Here is a 16,741-nt window from a genome sequence, read left to right on the forward strand (position 1 = left end):
ATGTTTTTTAATGGCAGTGGCTTTTTTTAATGATGGTATATATATTTGTTCTAGCAACACAGTATTTTTGGTCTGATGCCTTTTATCTCTATTTCCAAAGTCAGCCTCATTACTTGAAGTGCCTACTCCATGTTTAATAGGTAGCCCCCAGCTGAGCTCTGTGTTAGTCCCAAGTACTTCCCATACGACATCTGATGGGCTGTGTTGATACCGAAGTGGTTGGATGAACTGAGTCTGCAGTTGTAGGAAGATTTGAGACAGGAGAGGCTGCAGAGGTGCAGCTGGTCCCTGTGGGTCGCTGTGAAGGGGGTGGACATATACCCACCTCCTTCCAACAGCAACATCCCAGATCCCAATTATCTCCATGGTGGCACCTGCGGCTTGGGGGTCTAGGAGCAGGACAGTGTTTCTGGTATGAGATGAGGGTGAGGAAAGGTGAGGAAGACTGGTCAGCTTTATCTAGAAGATGAGTGTATGGGAAAAAAGGTATGTTTTCTCCTCACAGGAAACAGTGCAGCTATAGTAACACAGTCATGCTGATTATAAACCTCTCTTGGGTGTTTTACTATTACTTCCTGGTGAGAAGTGTCATAGTTTCAGCCTAATCTTGGTGGGAATAGCTCTAAATTTACATAGACATACATCTCTTCATTATGGCAGTTAATTACCTACATGTAATATGATATTGTTAAACAGCAGTTATGGGATTAGGTCTGTATGCCCTGTCCTATAGCTGGACATTTTTTGAAATTATTTTGGGATGGAGAAAGTTTTGATGTCCACATATTCAATATTAATGGTTTGATCTGACCGTCATAGCTTTGGTCATCCCCCATTTTATAAATAGCTTCCTGTTGAAATTGAAAAAAAAGAAAAATTAATTGTGGGACAGGTGTATGCAGGTTTCCCTATTACTTTAGTTTAAATGTCCATGCACGAGATTTTACTTTCCAAAAGATAGTGCATGTAATTTTAACATGAACTGTACCGAGTTTTTCTTTTTGTCCATAAAAAGTAGGATAGTCAGTAATGCAATGGAAAATTTCAGTTGTCCAACTTCATACAGTCACAGACACCAGCAAAGAGTGTCCTACATTCATTCATATAGGGACTTGTCTGGGTTTTCCACCCTGCCTCCCTATATTCCCCCTCCCCAATTATGCTGAGAGGTGTAAGGGCAGGTAGGTAAAACCATTCTGTCTCTTGTCTAAACCCCTTTTCTACTAAGGTAAAGAAAATCTTCAAGGTAAACAGAGCCCACAGAATGGTACTGTTGGCAATGGAGTACAGTATTCTGCAAGTTCATGTGGTTAAGGATGAGAAGAATGGCATATCTGCTCCATCTAAAGGGTTCTGACTTTTGTGTTTCAGTTGTCTGGAAGTTCATGTATCACTTTCTTCTCTTATATATATCAATCTTACAGAACAAAGCAAAATAAAACAGTGTGATTTATTATATGACTAATGAAAAAAGAAATAATTCAGTTACTATTGCAATTAATTTACTCATTTTGCTGCAGCTTTTATGAGTTACAGTATTGTTTTAGTGTTTTTCTTGACAGCTTACAATACTGAAAATGACATTGAAATTCTAGTCTAGTTTCTCTTAGGTTTTTCAATACAAGTCTCAAAAGATGATACATTGAAATGGTTTATCTGTTGTGAAATGACATAATAGCACAACAGAGCGTTTGATTAGCCTTGGGCATGGTTCCTGATGGGAAAACAGGTGTCACAGTCTGGTAGACTGGATTGTGTAATGTCAGAGGTGTGCCTGTGAAAATAACATTGGCGCTAAGTAGGCTGATTTGAAAATGGGAGGTTATCAAGTCTTCATACACTGAAATATTCTAATCTAGTACAAAATTTTCATATGTAAAATGGTTTTCCACACTTGATGCAGAAGTAAAAGTAAAACTGAGATCAGTTTTAAAATGTGAGGTAAAACAGATCAGTCTTTTGAACGTGAAGTGAACAGCTCTTTCCAAACCTTGACTCTGGTGCTAAAGTTCAGAACACTCTCAGCTGCTAAGCAATATCCATGAAGCTTCATGACCCTCTTGTTTCTCACAAGAGTGAGTACAAAAGCCTTCACCTTGAAAATTGTTAAAACATGTTTCAGAAATCCATAGCATGGAATTGACCATGATTTGTTTGTTCTGTTTTATTTTGTTGATTTTTCATTCTGGAGAGCCTCAATTACCAGAAATTTTCATGGTAGTAAATAAATGTTTAGGAGACCTTATTTCTGCTCCAAGATAACACTTATAGTGAAGTGGAATGAGACACCAACAAGTCAAGGATTAGGGCACAGATTTGTAAAAGTGCTAGTTGCAGAGACTGGTTTCTATCATGATATAGAACAGGAACTCTAATTCTCTGTTACAAACATCAAGTATCTCAGACACCCAGCTGTTCAGGCACATCTCCCTTTCTTTAGTATTTATTCACATATCCATATAAAAATGTGTCCCCACTCCTTTTTTTCCTTTTGTGGAGAAGAGAAATGAATTAAAATGTTTTGATTTTCATGCTTCTTAGTTTTCATCCAGCCCCAGTGACAAGTCTTTAGGGCAGATATAACAAAGCCTTTTTTCAATAAGGGAGAGGTGGTTGTGGTTTAAAGTCACTCAGCTGTCAGTATTCAGCGTTAGGTGCCTTATTAAAATGCACAGTTGAGAAATACATAACACTTACAATGCTAAAAGGAAATCATGTTGAGCTATCAGAAAATTGGTGATGCTGGCTTTGCCTGTGCAAAGTGGCTCTGCTCCTTCTTCACATGGGGGTGTAAAGCAAAACAAATTCTCCTGAGCATGGTGAGATTTCTTGTCATTATACAGACATCCAAAGTGAATTTAAAATTTTACTGAAGTTTTCATATGCCTCAAGCTAGAGTACCTATCAGATGAGGTGAAGACTGAGGCCAAGCTGACTGTGATGTATGTAGTGTGTCCTGCCACCAGAAATCATTCCAAGTACTGCCTATGGGAAAGAGCAGCTAATTTGAAACTGTAGCATGGAAGGATGTCTCTTATAGCTTGACAGTGGTGCTATGGACTCCATAGTTTCTTGTCATTCATGATGGTGATAAATACTGCAAGCTGAATATAGGTTTATCTTACTTTCTCTGGAGGTAATGCTACACTACTGAGTTGTAAATAAATCTTTACAGGTTGTGGTTTGCAAGAGTGTACCTTGTAAAGAAAGGTTTGTGAAACCAAGCAGTAGAAAATGTATTAATTGGAAGATTTCTGGAATTAAAAGATTGAAAGATATTTATTATTTGTTTATAGAATCTTCTAGCTCTTCCCATAAGCATCTCTCATAAGCAAGAAAGAGAAGCTGCTGTGCTGTGGTGGTGTCAAAAAAGCAGGTCAGGTGCCCAGAAATAGGCAGGTGGATGTTTAAACTTGCCCTGGGTCACTGTTTGGTTCCAGCTGAGTTCTCCTTACAGGTGGCTTGCCAAGGGCTGTGCCAAGATAACACTTGTCTAGGAACTGCCTGGATGGCAAGATGCTTTAAACTGAGGAAGAGGGTCTTTGCTTTGATGAGGAAATTGCCAAAATTCATGTCTCATTAGTGTTTCCTAAGGTTCTTTGGAAGTGAACAACAGTTTAATTAAAGGCTGATGTAAACATGTTTCTGCACTTTCCCTGAAGCATTTTATCACATTAGAATTGATCAAAATTGTTGCCTTGGGCTGTCTTGAGCAGCTATACATCTGGAGCACCATTTGTGCAAGCTGCTGATGAACAGGCTACATATGTTATGTTTCACAGCAGCTCTTCTGCCTTCCTACGTAGGCAGATTCACCTTGTTGGAAGATGAGATGTTCTAACTATTTTTATTTGCATAAGCCCTTTTTACTTTGATGTGATGCTTTAGAATATATAACGTGCTACCTGTTTGGGTGCCTGTGTGCTGTATCTCCAAAGTAATATGAGAATACAAACAATAGTGATTTGGAGCAGCACCAAGAATTTCACATTTGAAGAACATTTCTCAGCAGGATAGGACACTGTGTCTGATTAGTTTTGACCTTAAAATGGCTTTGTTTGAGTGTTTTTGACATCTTTCTGCTTTTCATCTGTATTTCAGAATTTTTTTTTCAAAAAGTCTGTTTTATTTTCATTCTCAAAGTAATAAGGATTGGAATCCCTTCCTGAAACTTAAAAACAAATAAATCATTTTTCTGCGGCATTGCTGAAGATATGAACTTTTCAGGGTATTCGGGCACTCATCAAACTTAGTAGTCAGGATCAAAGTGGAGGGTGGGAATTGCAGGGTAAGGTGGAGGGTCACAGGCAGAGTCTGCTCTGTGTCTAGTGCCAGTGCCTGTGCTGGACTTGACAGCAGGATGGGGCAGGATGGGTAAAGAAATGGACTCTCAGTTTCATGTTCGGTTAAGTTTCGGTTCCGAAAAGATTGTTCCAATTTGGTCTCAGCAAGACATTCATATTTTGATGCCTGTCTTAGCAGAATAGAGTGTGCCAATATTAAAAGGGTCAAAAATAATTTTGTAATGTGGTCCATGTAAGAAAGTCAGCTGCAATGTGGCCCCTGTCCAGTAAAGTGCTTAAGAAATTACCTCTGCTTTGAACATGAGTTAGTCCATTGATTTGAAATGGAACCAATTACAATTACAGATTGATGTCTGTTCTAAAAAAATATTGTAATTATATTTGAAATAATTTGGAGCAAAATCCAACAAATATTGATCAATTAATGTAAAATTTCAGAAAAAAATCCAGTATTTTTGCTCTGGAGAACTTCAGTAAGCTTGGTAGAAATCATACATTTGTCCCTACCAGTCTGTTATCTTCTCATAGTGAGCTCTAAAGAAATGTTTTTATTGGTAGGGAAACTCAAAGGAACAAGTGACAAGACCATTCTTGAGAAATGGAAAATATGAGAGTAGTTAAAGTATCCCTTGTTCTTAGGGAGGTTGCATTGTTTCACTATGGTTTTGGGAAGAGTAAGGGATAAGTTTTGAAGTAATAATAAATACCATAAACTGGCATGTGTATGTCAATTACCCTACACACCTGAGTGTAGGTGTTGCATTAAGAAATGCAATAAAAATTAAGTGGCTGTTGAAGGAACAGATGATTTGGGTATGTTCTGGGGAGCTGAAGGATGTCTAGGGAAGTTCTAAAGACATAAATTTCTTCACAGTTTGACTTGTCTGGTATGAAAGAAATGTAGTTTCTATTTTGAAGGAAAAGGACCTGTTAGGATGTTATTTTTAATTCTCAAATTTGGAAGCATTAATTTAAAATTAGTTTATTCACCATAAGGGATTTGGATCATCATATGATATTTGTGCAAGAGCAACAGAAAGAAATATCTTCAGTCGATGTGTCCTGAGGCAGGCTTCTAAGCTAATGTTACTGTTACATTGTTTTTTATTGTAGATATGTCTTCTCCTACAATGAAGAAACCTGAAAAGCCTTTGTTTAGTCCTACTTCTCCCCAGGATTCTTCATCAAGACTGAGCACTTTTCCCCAGCATCACCACCCAGGAATCCCAGGAGTTGCACACAGTGGTGAGGGTTATAGAGGAGGAAATAAAAACCTCCCTGCTCATTTGCTCTGTTCTCCTTTCTTATAATCAGATTGTGATGCATTTTTACAGACTTTCTTAGAGACCTAATCCAATTTATAATACTGGTGAAAATAAAAATGGAAAAGGTTGGGCTATCCTTGCAAAGAGTGTTCATTTAGCTGTCAGGTAATCTGACTGCTGGAAGTCACTAAAAAGGATTTAGGATTAACCAGTGAATAAAATAAACTGTACAATGCATAAAGAAACTGAGAGAGGAAAAATCCTCTCTGTATTTCATCCTGTTGCCTAAATCCCTTTTTTATTATTGTTTCTATGACTATATTGTATTTAAATACCAGAATAGGCAGGATTTAATACACAAGAGAAGTCACAACCATGTTCACTATGTGACACAATGAAATAAGTACCAGTGCTTCTTTTGAATGCTGAGTCTAAAGAGTCCTGATTATTTTCCAACACCTGTTTTCTGAAATCATTAGTAAATCCATAGTGAAAATTCTCTTGAAGTAAGGATTAGATAAGTGAAATGTGACAGAATGCATGTTGTCTTGAGGGTTGATCAGTAATGACAGGGTAATTCCAGCATCATGGCCTGTTTAATTTTATGGGTGGGGCTGACCCTGGTTTTCAGATGTAAACACAGTCCCCAGAAGTGTCCCTTTACCCTCTCATCATGTCTCCTTGACATGAACTACATATAAAAGTTTTAAATTCTTGAGCAGAGCTGAGTGACTAGAACAAAACAGATTTGAAAACTTTGGTTTTTTTCTTCACGTGCAGTTTTGCTTTGAGAAGTTTCTGTTTTATTTTTCCTCCATGATTTCAAGTGGCTCCCTTTAAACTCACGTATAAGGACTGTTTTCCCCTTAGCATCCACTTATTTTTTATTACAAGATGCTCCTGAACTCATTCTGGTCATTCTGAGGTTTGCACTACCAGCAGATACTCAAGTGTATAGAGGAATGGGTGAAATGGAAGGGACAGATTTCTCTTCATTAATGTTTGTTTTGTATGGCTCTGACATGCCAGAGAGTAATTATTATTTTATTTAAAGTGAACTTGGTGGGGCTGTCAGTAAAATGAACCTGTTAAAAAAAAGAAGCAAACCAAAACCAAAAAAACCCAAAAAACCCCAACCAACTAAAAAAAAAAAACCCAAAACCACTTATGAGTATATCTTTATATTAAATTTAGTGTACAGCTTTATAATATACATACTTGAGTGACAATCATAACCTATCTTGTGGGTGAATTATTTACTTGCTGGGAAACCCCAGCAAGTAAATAATTTTAATCTTTGTAGCCTGCTGTATTATGCCAATGAGCAATGCCAAAACACACAGGAAGTCCTTTAAAAATTAAGCTGAAGAAACCCAGAGATGTGAACCACGCAGGTGTTCAGAAGAGCAGTGTTAATGTGCTTGTGCTGATACAGTAGAGAACCACTGAACAGTGTATAAATTACCTTGCTTTACAGACCTGATTTTGTACTTTTTCACTAATGAAAATGGAAACTCCCTGTCTCTTCTCCTTTTGAAGAAGGTCTCCATTGAACTAAGTACCTGTTGTTTTAATACACAAAGTGTGTGCTCTCTGGGTGTGTAGTAAGGGTGGAAACTGTGCTCCTGTGCAGTGTGATAGAAGAGAGCTCTACACTTCCAGACTGACAACTGGGCACCAGAAGGACAAGCTGTGCCTTCCTTGCACTGTGAAAACATTGTTAGTTTAAACTCTGCACACAGTCTTTAGGTAGAAAATTGTGTGTTTGTAGGGGCTGGAAATAAGGAAAATGAAAAGAATAAAAATGGGTAGGGTAGATAATTTTTTAGTCGTCAAAGATAATTTTACTGGGTGGATTGGTTTCTCAGGGACTGAAGTTGAATGTTCATTAAAATTTTCATAAATGTCAGCAAATATTTGTGGCAATATTAATGAGTTGATATCGCCCTGTCCCGAAATGAGGCAGATCGATTGCAATGCAGTGAAGAATCCTCATTTCTTGGGGCTTGGTGATTTTCCTCAGTGTTGGAGTGCTGTAAATAAAAGTGGGGGCTTTATTTAGTATTTAATTTGATTTTTTTGGGCTCCAGATGGAAAAATTATGTAATTGGAATATCTTTTACGCTGGAGAATGACTCCTGTTAAAAAAAAAAAAAAAAGAAAAAACTGTGCTGGCATAACCCACAACACCAAACCAAGATGCACTATTATGAATTTGAAACAGTTGCACTTTTCATTTCCTGGGGTAATGTGAGGGCAGTACCTCTAAGTTTTTCTGTAAAAATGCCATTAAGCAGGAATGTGATACATTGATTTATAATTGACTTTTTTTTTTTTTTTTGCTGTAACACAGAGGTGAAGAATTTCAGAAGAAACAATATGCGAAGTAATTTTAATTTTATTTTATCTTCTCCAGTCATCTCAACTAGAACTCCACCTCCACCTTCACCATTGCCATTTCCAGCACAAGCTATTCTCCCTCCTGCCCCATCTAGCTACTTCTCTCATCCAACGATCAGATATCCTCCCCACCTGAATCCTCAGGATACTCTGAAGAACTATGTACCTTCTTACGACCCGTCCAGCCCGCAGACCAGCCAGGTACTGTAAAATTATGTGAATCCTCCAAAACAAGTCCTGTGAGGAATGTGTGTCTTCTAAGGCACCTAGACTGGTGCCTTGCCAGTTCTGGTGTTAGAGAAATCTGGAGCTGCTATATAAGTGATACAACTTATCCTGTTCATCGTTGAATAAAGGGCGCAGGTTAATCATATTTACTTGCTTTTCCTCTGTTAAGTGTAAGAAAAATACTCTGCTGAAAGCCCTAGCAGCAGCAACAGGGCAGGTCCTGGTCCTGCACCCCTCCTGCAGGCTGGGCCACCAGAGGCAAAGCTCCCACTGCAAGGAATGTGCTGATAGATACACATGTCCAAGTACACGCATGGACATACAGGTATGTTTATAGCCTGGCAATGAAAGTAAACTCTTGCAAGTTAGTACTTGCCCTGTTCCATAGACACTGATATTTCTTTGCACAGTGAGCAAAACACAGACATACAAATTATTTTTTCTTCCTTTTGTGGAGAACATGGTGTAGCAGATGCATTCCTGGCAACTGCGCGGGTTCAAAGTTGTGTCTGATACTGGAAATTAACTTGTTTTTCATTAGTGAAGTAATTTGTGAAGGTCTGTGTGCAAAACTGCTTTCCATGATAGCATCAGCACGCAGCATTACCATGTGATTTGCTCTACAGGATAAACCGTAGTTGAGACTTGGTCTGTCAATACCTGGAGTATGTCCAACGTCAGTGTAATGTAATCTTTGCTGCTCAGGCTGCTGTATTTTTTTGATGCCTTTACTGAAAGGTTTTTGTGGAGCCCTGTTGCTTGTGCTTTAGCTTGTTTTTTGGAAGAGCCTTGGGTATGTAAACTGAAGAGACAGGTTTTCCTTCTCCTAAGAGTTAGGTTCCTTTGGAAGGAACCTAAGCAGGGATGCAGGTGTGGCTAAGACCGTATTTTGTTTTGGGCTTAGGATGGTTTTTTTCACCAACAATGACAGGTCCTGCAGCATTCGTTTTGGTTACAGCAGCACTGGAACTTGAGATTGAGTCAAACTTTCTCAGCTGAATAACGGATATGTACCCTTTGGACTGTGCAAAAGTTCAGGGTGGCTGCTGTCCCCATGGGCTAATTTCCTGGTCCAGCTGCACGACTTCTTATATATTTAATTAACTAAAAAAAAAAAAAAAAAAGGAAAAAAGGGTGGGCCTATAAAATCAAAATTTACTTTGAAGAAAGAAATCCTGACTATGTGGGTTTTGCTTGTTAGAATATTACTGCAAATTAAACAAAAAAACTGAACGTGGAGTATGTTGACTTCAGAATACAAATTGCTATCTGCACATGGATTAAAATTCTTTCAATCCTGTATAGCATTTTTTCTGAGACTCAGCTGGGAATGTTGCATGCAGGACCTGATTTTAATTTGTGTAAAATTTCCATGAATAACAAAGTCTAATTAAGACACCCATTAAAAGTCCTTAGCTTTAATTCAGTGCGGAAAATCTCAGAGTTCTGTTGGATTTTTTTTTTTAAACTGATGTCTTAATTAGGCACTATTAAGGGAAAAATTATGCAAATTAAATCAGGCCCTTACTGTTATGCATTTCTTTAATTATTCAGTGCTTGTTTTACTTACATTTTGATTTCTTATATATGTTAAAAGAGCAGATTAGGTGATAATCTCTCTGGATTGTTCCGTGTCCTACTTCAGATTGTTTCTTAAAAAAACTACATCTAAATGAAGTATCTGACTTTCTTTCAGTTGAAAAATGTGCTGTCTTATGATTTTAACATTGGAGAGTATATTCATTGAGCAGGAGTTATGCTTTCAACTTTTTACCCAACCCTTTTTCCCTTATCTCTGGTTAAAAAATAATCTTTTGAATTTAAAAGATTAAATTTTAGTCTGCTGATTTTTTACAGAGTAGTAGCAAACTGAGAAGACTTCATGTTTTTGTGTATTCTATAGGGAATAATAGATTTAACTAGCCCAAGTTTACTACTTTCATCACTTTTCATAACCTCTTTATTAAGGTAAATTTTTTCATTTCATTTGAGATTTGATTTAGTTCCTGACAAGAGAAGATAGGGTAAATGACACACAATATGCAATTTAGGCCTCTGCATCATATATTCACCATAATTAATTATCATTCATCACTATTTTTAGTGATTTTTAGTGGAATATTTTAAAAATTCAATTCTTTGAAGTTCATCTCTTAGATTTACTGTAAGTTGGAGCAGTTGCATGCTTAGTCAAAGTATCACTAAAGAAAATAGTTAAAGTTTGGCTGTATAAAAAGTAAAACAGCAGGGTTAATTTTTTGAATTTTTTATTTAGGAAAAGAAGAAGAAACTGACTGTGAAGTTTCAGTGACAAAAGGGAATTGTTCTGATACAATAGGATGCTTTGAGCCAAACCAGTTTTTATTTTCCAAATAAAACATGAATTTTTATTCAAACAAATTTATTTATTATAAAATTCAAAAGTGCATCTGTAGGTATACCACATCAAATTTAATTATACTTTCCCACCTCAAAACATACTAATTTGGATTTCAAAAGGAGAACTATGATGATAGTTTTAATTTAGCTGTAGAAATAGTAAGGATGGATACCCTGACAGCATTTACCTAAAATGATCTGTTCCTTCTGAACATCTTTCAGTAATACGCTAATTTAGATTGTTACGACAAGCAACTGAGATGCCTTGTACTCCCCACAGCAATTTTGAGATTAATTGCATTATGCTGCACTGATTATAGGGAGACAGTCATGCTATTCAATGGAATACTTTAAGTAAAATTAGTTCAAGGATATAGAGATCTCATAGGTTCCCATTATGGGAAGCACTGAGCAATTTTCTTGACATAATGTTAAATAGTCCAAATTATGTGTGATGAACAGTCAGGAAGTTCAAACAGGCCCTTTGGCTGCAGTGAAAAATGGTTCAACAATGGATGATCCTAAACAAAAGGGAGCTGTTGCTGCTGGTTTCATGAATATCTGCTTTTCATCCCCTGCTCAATATGGAGAATAAACAAACAAATGTACTGAACAGAAATAGATCTTGTTAGGTATAGAACTGGACTTGTCTCAAGCTAGTAGTCTGGTAAGTTCCCAGGGTTCTGAGAATGGTTGTACTTTTCACTGATTTAGAATTTCTGCTAAGCCCTTTTTAGTATATTTATTTCAGTGCTTATCTTCTTAGAAAGACACCCATGTTACTGGTTGAAATTGTATGTGTGAGGATGGATCTGTATTATGATGGGGTACAGGTGTCCCTGACTGATACTGATTATTCAATGCAAGTTTCATCAAAGACTAGTCGATTGATATGTGTCTAATCCTCCTACGGTGTTTATCCATGTAGAGTGTGCTGAGGTTTTCAAAGCTACCACAAATTTCCAGCATGTATTTCCTTTTTGAATTATTCCAGATGGGTGAATCTTTTAATCTTAGAAAATATTACCTCCTCTGTATCTGTGTACTCAAGTACAGTTACACACACATGCACAAATCTGCACACACTTGAAATTCATTATTACTCAGGAGTGTATGAATCATATACAGTATCAAAATAAGATTTCCAATGAGCCTGAACAAATAGTCAAGCACAACATCACTTGTGTGGCTGAAATCAAAACCAAAACCTCCAAACATAACTCACAGTTGAGTTAAATGGAGTAAGTTCCTGATAAAGGTGTGGTGAATCACAGAAAGAGGATTCACAAGTGTGATGGAGAAAATGCAGTAAACAGTTGAGGTGAATCCTGCTGATGAACATCCTGGTATCAGTAAGAATTATCTTTTTTTCTGACTGAACCAAGCAAACAGAAGCAGACAATCTTCCAAGCTTTCTGAGTATGTTATTATGAAGGCCACTATTTTTCTGTAACCTTAGCTCAAATGTTGTGATATTTATGATGAACTATGCAGTTTTCATGATATGGTAAAACTAACAGAACTTGATAGGAGTTAAGTATTGGACTGTTTTCTTCTTATGAGGAATGGCTTACATGTGTTATGTACTACAGGCTGAGTGAACTGCTGCATATTTGCAGTATATACAACTGCATATTTGCCTAAAATTCCTGTGTCTGATAAAACATACTTTATTGCAGAGTGGGCTAGTTTGCAGCTTTGTCTTTGCATTGGTTTTATCTTTGTCTGAAGACAGAAATATCTGAAGTACTTGAGAATAGTTGTTTCTGGAAGCTGATGAGGCCGCTTATTTTCCTCCTGTAATTGATTGGGATATTGAACCTTTTGTTCGATGAAAGGAATGTTGTTCAGGGATGCCAGGCAGATGCTTTGTCTTACATTCTTCAATACAATAATTACAGCCATTTGGTGTTCATGAGGGGATCTTGTGAGGCTCTCTTCGGGCTGGTCAAAGTGTTTCCTGATGATTCTTGGGAGAGTACTAGCAGAATAAGCCAAAACATGCAAAATTGTCTGCATGTAGTTTCTTTGGTATAATTAGGACCTCTTTTATTTGTCTATGTTTAATAATTTTCAGCTTCTTGAGCAAGTCTTTCCTTGTAATTTTTAAGAAATTATTGAAGAAAAAATAAGGCAGTGTGCAGTTTTTAATTGTGATTGGAAGGCAAAGATTGAGTCCTAGCTTAACAATATCTACTGACAAGCTGTTTTAAGATTTACTTGCAAATGTAAATGATTATTTTGTATATAATCTGCTCTAAATCCATGAGTATAATTCTCCAGAGTGCCTGAAATACTGTGTAATATAAAGATATCTTTTGAACATTTATCTACAAGGAGAATTCCTTTCCCATGCTTCTGTCACACAAACTTATCCAGGTAAAGTTTATCACAGGTAAAATTGTGATTCAGGATATAGGACTCTAGATTGTGTTATGAGATCCATATCTGAACATGGATGGCTGAAACTCTGCAGTTGCTCTCAGATTCAGCGGCATTACATCAAGATGAAAATTCATACATCAGTTCATCAAATGAATGTGGCTTGCGCCTTTCTGGATCAAAGTCTACACCTTGATTTCTTATAGAAAGCACAGAAGGGATGTTGTCAGCCAAGAACTGGCAGCAGCATGTATTTCTCTAAAGCTAATTTTTCATGCAGGTAGCTGCATGTCATACCACATAAAGCTTTGTTGTGGTATTTCAGAGGTCTGTGTAAGATGTGCTGTCACAATGAGTTACACAGATTCTTAATAGGGAAGCTAGGGAGATTCATTCCTCTGAAAAGTGGTAATGGGCACTAAGGCAAAGTGCCTTTCTATTGCTACCTTAGTGTTCAATGGCAGAAAGAAAATGTGTACAGCCTTGATTTGTGAGAAGCAAATGCTTTATGGAACCCACCAGGCTCAAACTGCCCTACAGTATTTTCTACAGTCATACTGGTGGTGCTCTAGTAATGCCATTTCCTGATGTTTAGCAGAGTCTCAAAAGCATCACTATTAGCCAGGTGGGTGATAGATTGAGGATGTGTGTTTCACATATTTTGGAAACTGACTGCTGTACCATCCAGCTATGTCTGATGGGAGAATAACATGGCCATTTGATTTTTAGAGGTGGTAGAGCTTTAGGGTGCCCTAGACAAAAAAGGAGAGAGGGAAATTAGAAAAAGGGAAGATATTTCTGTTTTCTTTTGGTTGTAAATTTTCTAAAATATTCATCTCTCTTTATGGGCACTGTACAGCACAATGACCTGGGCTCAAAACCAGAACTTAGCAGCTATGATCTACAGGTTCAGAGTAAACAATTTTTAATGTAAGATATTTGGTATGGGAGCAAAAGACCAAAATATCCAAAACTGTATCTCCTATACCTTTGTCAACAAAATTAATTCAATCAGCCTTCTCAAAACTACCCTGCCATGGGGTTTTACAGTAATATTTTTCACCATAATATTGGAACTTTGCCTTGACAAAAAACTGGAATTCTTGAGAGAAAATGGGTGAAATGGTATTTCCAGTGCATAGTATCCAGTTTGACTAAATTGCATTCACTGATTTATCACCTAGCTATAATATGATAACACTGTGAAACACAGAATTTCTATTAAAAACCTGTGTTTTGAGAAGCAAATATATTATTCTCCGAGTGTAGTCATAAGATGGACTAATATAATGTTTTGTTAAGCTTTGAAACTTCTTTCTGAAACACCTAGCAGAGTATCATATGGTGCTATGCCTAGGACATGCACAGATTAATATAATTTCTGGCCTTTGTTAATTTGTTTGAAGGTGATTTGTACTTAAGATTTCAAGGGAAACTGGATTTATTTTATTTATAATTGAAAAATATAATTACATTTTTGTTTTTAAAAAGTGCATATGTGAGCAACAAATATATTATTTGATAATTTAAGCGATAAATAGTTCATGTGAATTTTTTAATAGGTGTTTCAAACTTCTGTTGTGTTTGGTTAGCTCATCTGTAGATGTTAGTAGTTTTCTATTTCATTATGGCATCAGAAATATTTTTTGTAACACTGAAAGTAGTGGACTATATGACAAAACACTGTCCTGAATTGTAACCGAGGAACTAAGGTTAAATATTCTGATATTTGGGCATGTATGTGAACAAAAGTCTGAAAGGAGGTTGATTAAATACTGATTATAAATATGTTCAAAAATCCTATCCGGGAAAAAGAGATACAGTGAATCCTGACTTTAAGAAAGTCTGTATTCATACTGGTTACAGGTTTCCATTCAGACTTCAGATCTGAGGATTAAAAAAAAAATGTGCACAGCGCATACCATCAGATAACAACAGCCTGTCATTCTGAGTTATGTTACAGCTGTGACAGCAAATACAACCTGCCTTTGGCTTTGGGCACATAAATGAATTAAACTGTGGCAAACCAAGATGGTGGAATTAAAAAAGATCAAAATTGTAACAGATCTGAAAATCAAATTAGCGTTCAATCCAAGAGTAGGAAAATGTATGCCTGCATAAATAAGAGCTAAATTTCCCAGACCTTCATTAAATTTACTTCTTTCCTCACAAATTTTCCAATGCACAGCTTGTTTATCTAACACAGCTGCCTCTATGGAATTTGCTTGAGGTTTATGCCTCAGGCATGGCCTCTGTGAATCCATCACATAGACATATTGATGCCCTATTTGATGGTAACAGCTGATTCTTCACCTGCAATACATTTGTCTGTAAGAATCTCTTCAGGAAAACTGGAACTAGAATATTGAACTTGTAACTTGTTTTGTATAAGGAAAAAATTAATTTGTGTTAAATGAAATACTGTAAGTATTTACACTTTTAATTCAAATGGATAGTGTCCAAATAGATATGCAGTTTCCGTGCTAAAATATTGTTTGATAAAACTGTAAAGGACAAAAGGAGAATAGGTCACAGAAGTTCTTTCTAGCAGTCAGTTTTCAACAAGATTATGAAGGGGCTATTTCTGACAAAAGGTTTTCCCTTTTTGGACTGAAAACTTAAAGCAGGTCAGTGGACTTGAGACACTTGAGACAGCTGTTGTTCATGAACTTGTACTGCTATCAATTGCACCATCCATAATGTAGAATTTTATTTCAAAAGTTTTTAATTTTGTGTTTCCAAAGATAACCATGGAAGTGTGAATTGAGTATAAACTGATGCAGCACTATCTGCATGAATCTGAAGACAAGCCTAAGCAATAACTCTGAGGCAATTACATTATCTGTTTTTTAGGAGTACTTTTACAATCTTAAGCTGCAAACTAGTTATAGTAACTTAAATATTAGTTTGGTTAATTGCTCCACTCTTGTTCACTGCATGCAAGAAAACAGATATGGATGTTTTTTGAAGGCTTTTTATGAGAGATGTTGTTTGAATGGAATTTGTGAGAGTATGAAAGTACCATTCATAAACTGTTTTCAAAAGTAGCACACTTTGGAAAAACCCTGAAGTTTAAAGCAAATTTCAAGTGTAACATTTCCTATGAAAACCTTTGTCAAAAGGAGGATCTTGGTTTACATCTCAAAGACAGCTCGACTGTTGAAGAAGAATTGTATTTGTAAACTTCACACCAGGTATGTGCTTACCTACAACTGGATTGCAATTGCATTTGAAATCTAATATGCAGATTGTGAAGTCTTGGAACTATAAGAATTAAACTTACTAAAGCACCAAGTTTTCATTGTTTTTTACCTCAGAGGTTTCTTTTCTATGAATATAAGACTCAGTGCATTGTATTGCATCTTCACTCACTTTTACATGTGAGACAGATATAGAACTTCCTCTTAGGAGGAAATTCAGGGAATTAAAAAAGAGAAAGAAATAGAGGCACTTGATGTGGGGGAATCACAAACTGCATCTACTGAAATCACTGGTAAATCCTCTGTGGCTGTCCACAAGCATGGGATTTCACCCTCTGTTTGGATGGAGTGGGGTGAGGTACTGCACTGCCATTATGTATCACACAGGAAATAATTTGGTTTAGAAGAAAATGGGGTATAAGTGTAATCTTTTTCTTAATATTTGTCTGAACAAGGAGTGGGTTTGGTCATTTGGGCCATACGGATAAGGGCAAAGCTGAGGTCCATGTGAGCCACTGGATCCCTGGCTGGGATCACTACAGTGCAATATAGGGTGATACATTTCTGTAAATCATCATGGTCT

The 16,741-nt window shown here is 36.7% G+C and overlaps 1 protein-coding gene across 8 annotated transcripts in view; it reads left to right on the plus strand.

The window, feature by feature from the left end:
• The window catches only part of NFIB (nuclear factor I B), a 170,113-nt gene that overhangs the window by 121,312 nt on the left and 32,060 nt on the right, over nucleotides 1–16,741 (plus strand). For all 8 annotated transcript variants that reach the window (XM_059873339.1, XM_059873340.1, XM_059873342.1 and 5 more), the window contains exons 7-8: nucleotides 5,418–5,549; nucleotides 7,986–8,170. In XM_059873339.1, coding sequence (XP_059729322.1) covers nucleotides 5,418–5,549; nucleotides 7,986–8,170 — 317 coding nt within the window. The remainder of the gene's footprint in view (nucleotides 1–5,417; nucleotides 5,550–7,985; nucleotides 8,171–16,741) is intronic.

The sequence above is a fragment of the Haemorhous mexicanus genome, chromosome Z (genome assembly GCF_027477595.1).
Source record: "Haemorhous mexicanus isolate bHaeMex1 chromosome Z, bHaeMex1.pri, whole genome shotgun sequence".
Lineage (NCBI taxonomy): Eukaryota > Metazoa > Chordata > Aves > Passeriformes > Fringillidae > Haemorhous > Haemorhous mexicanus.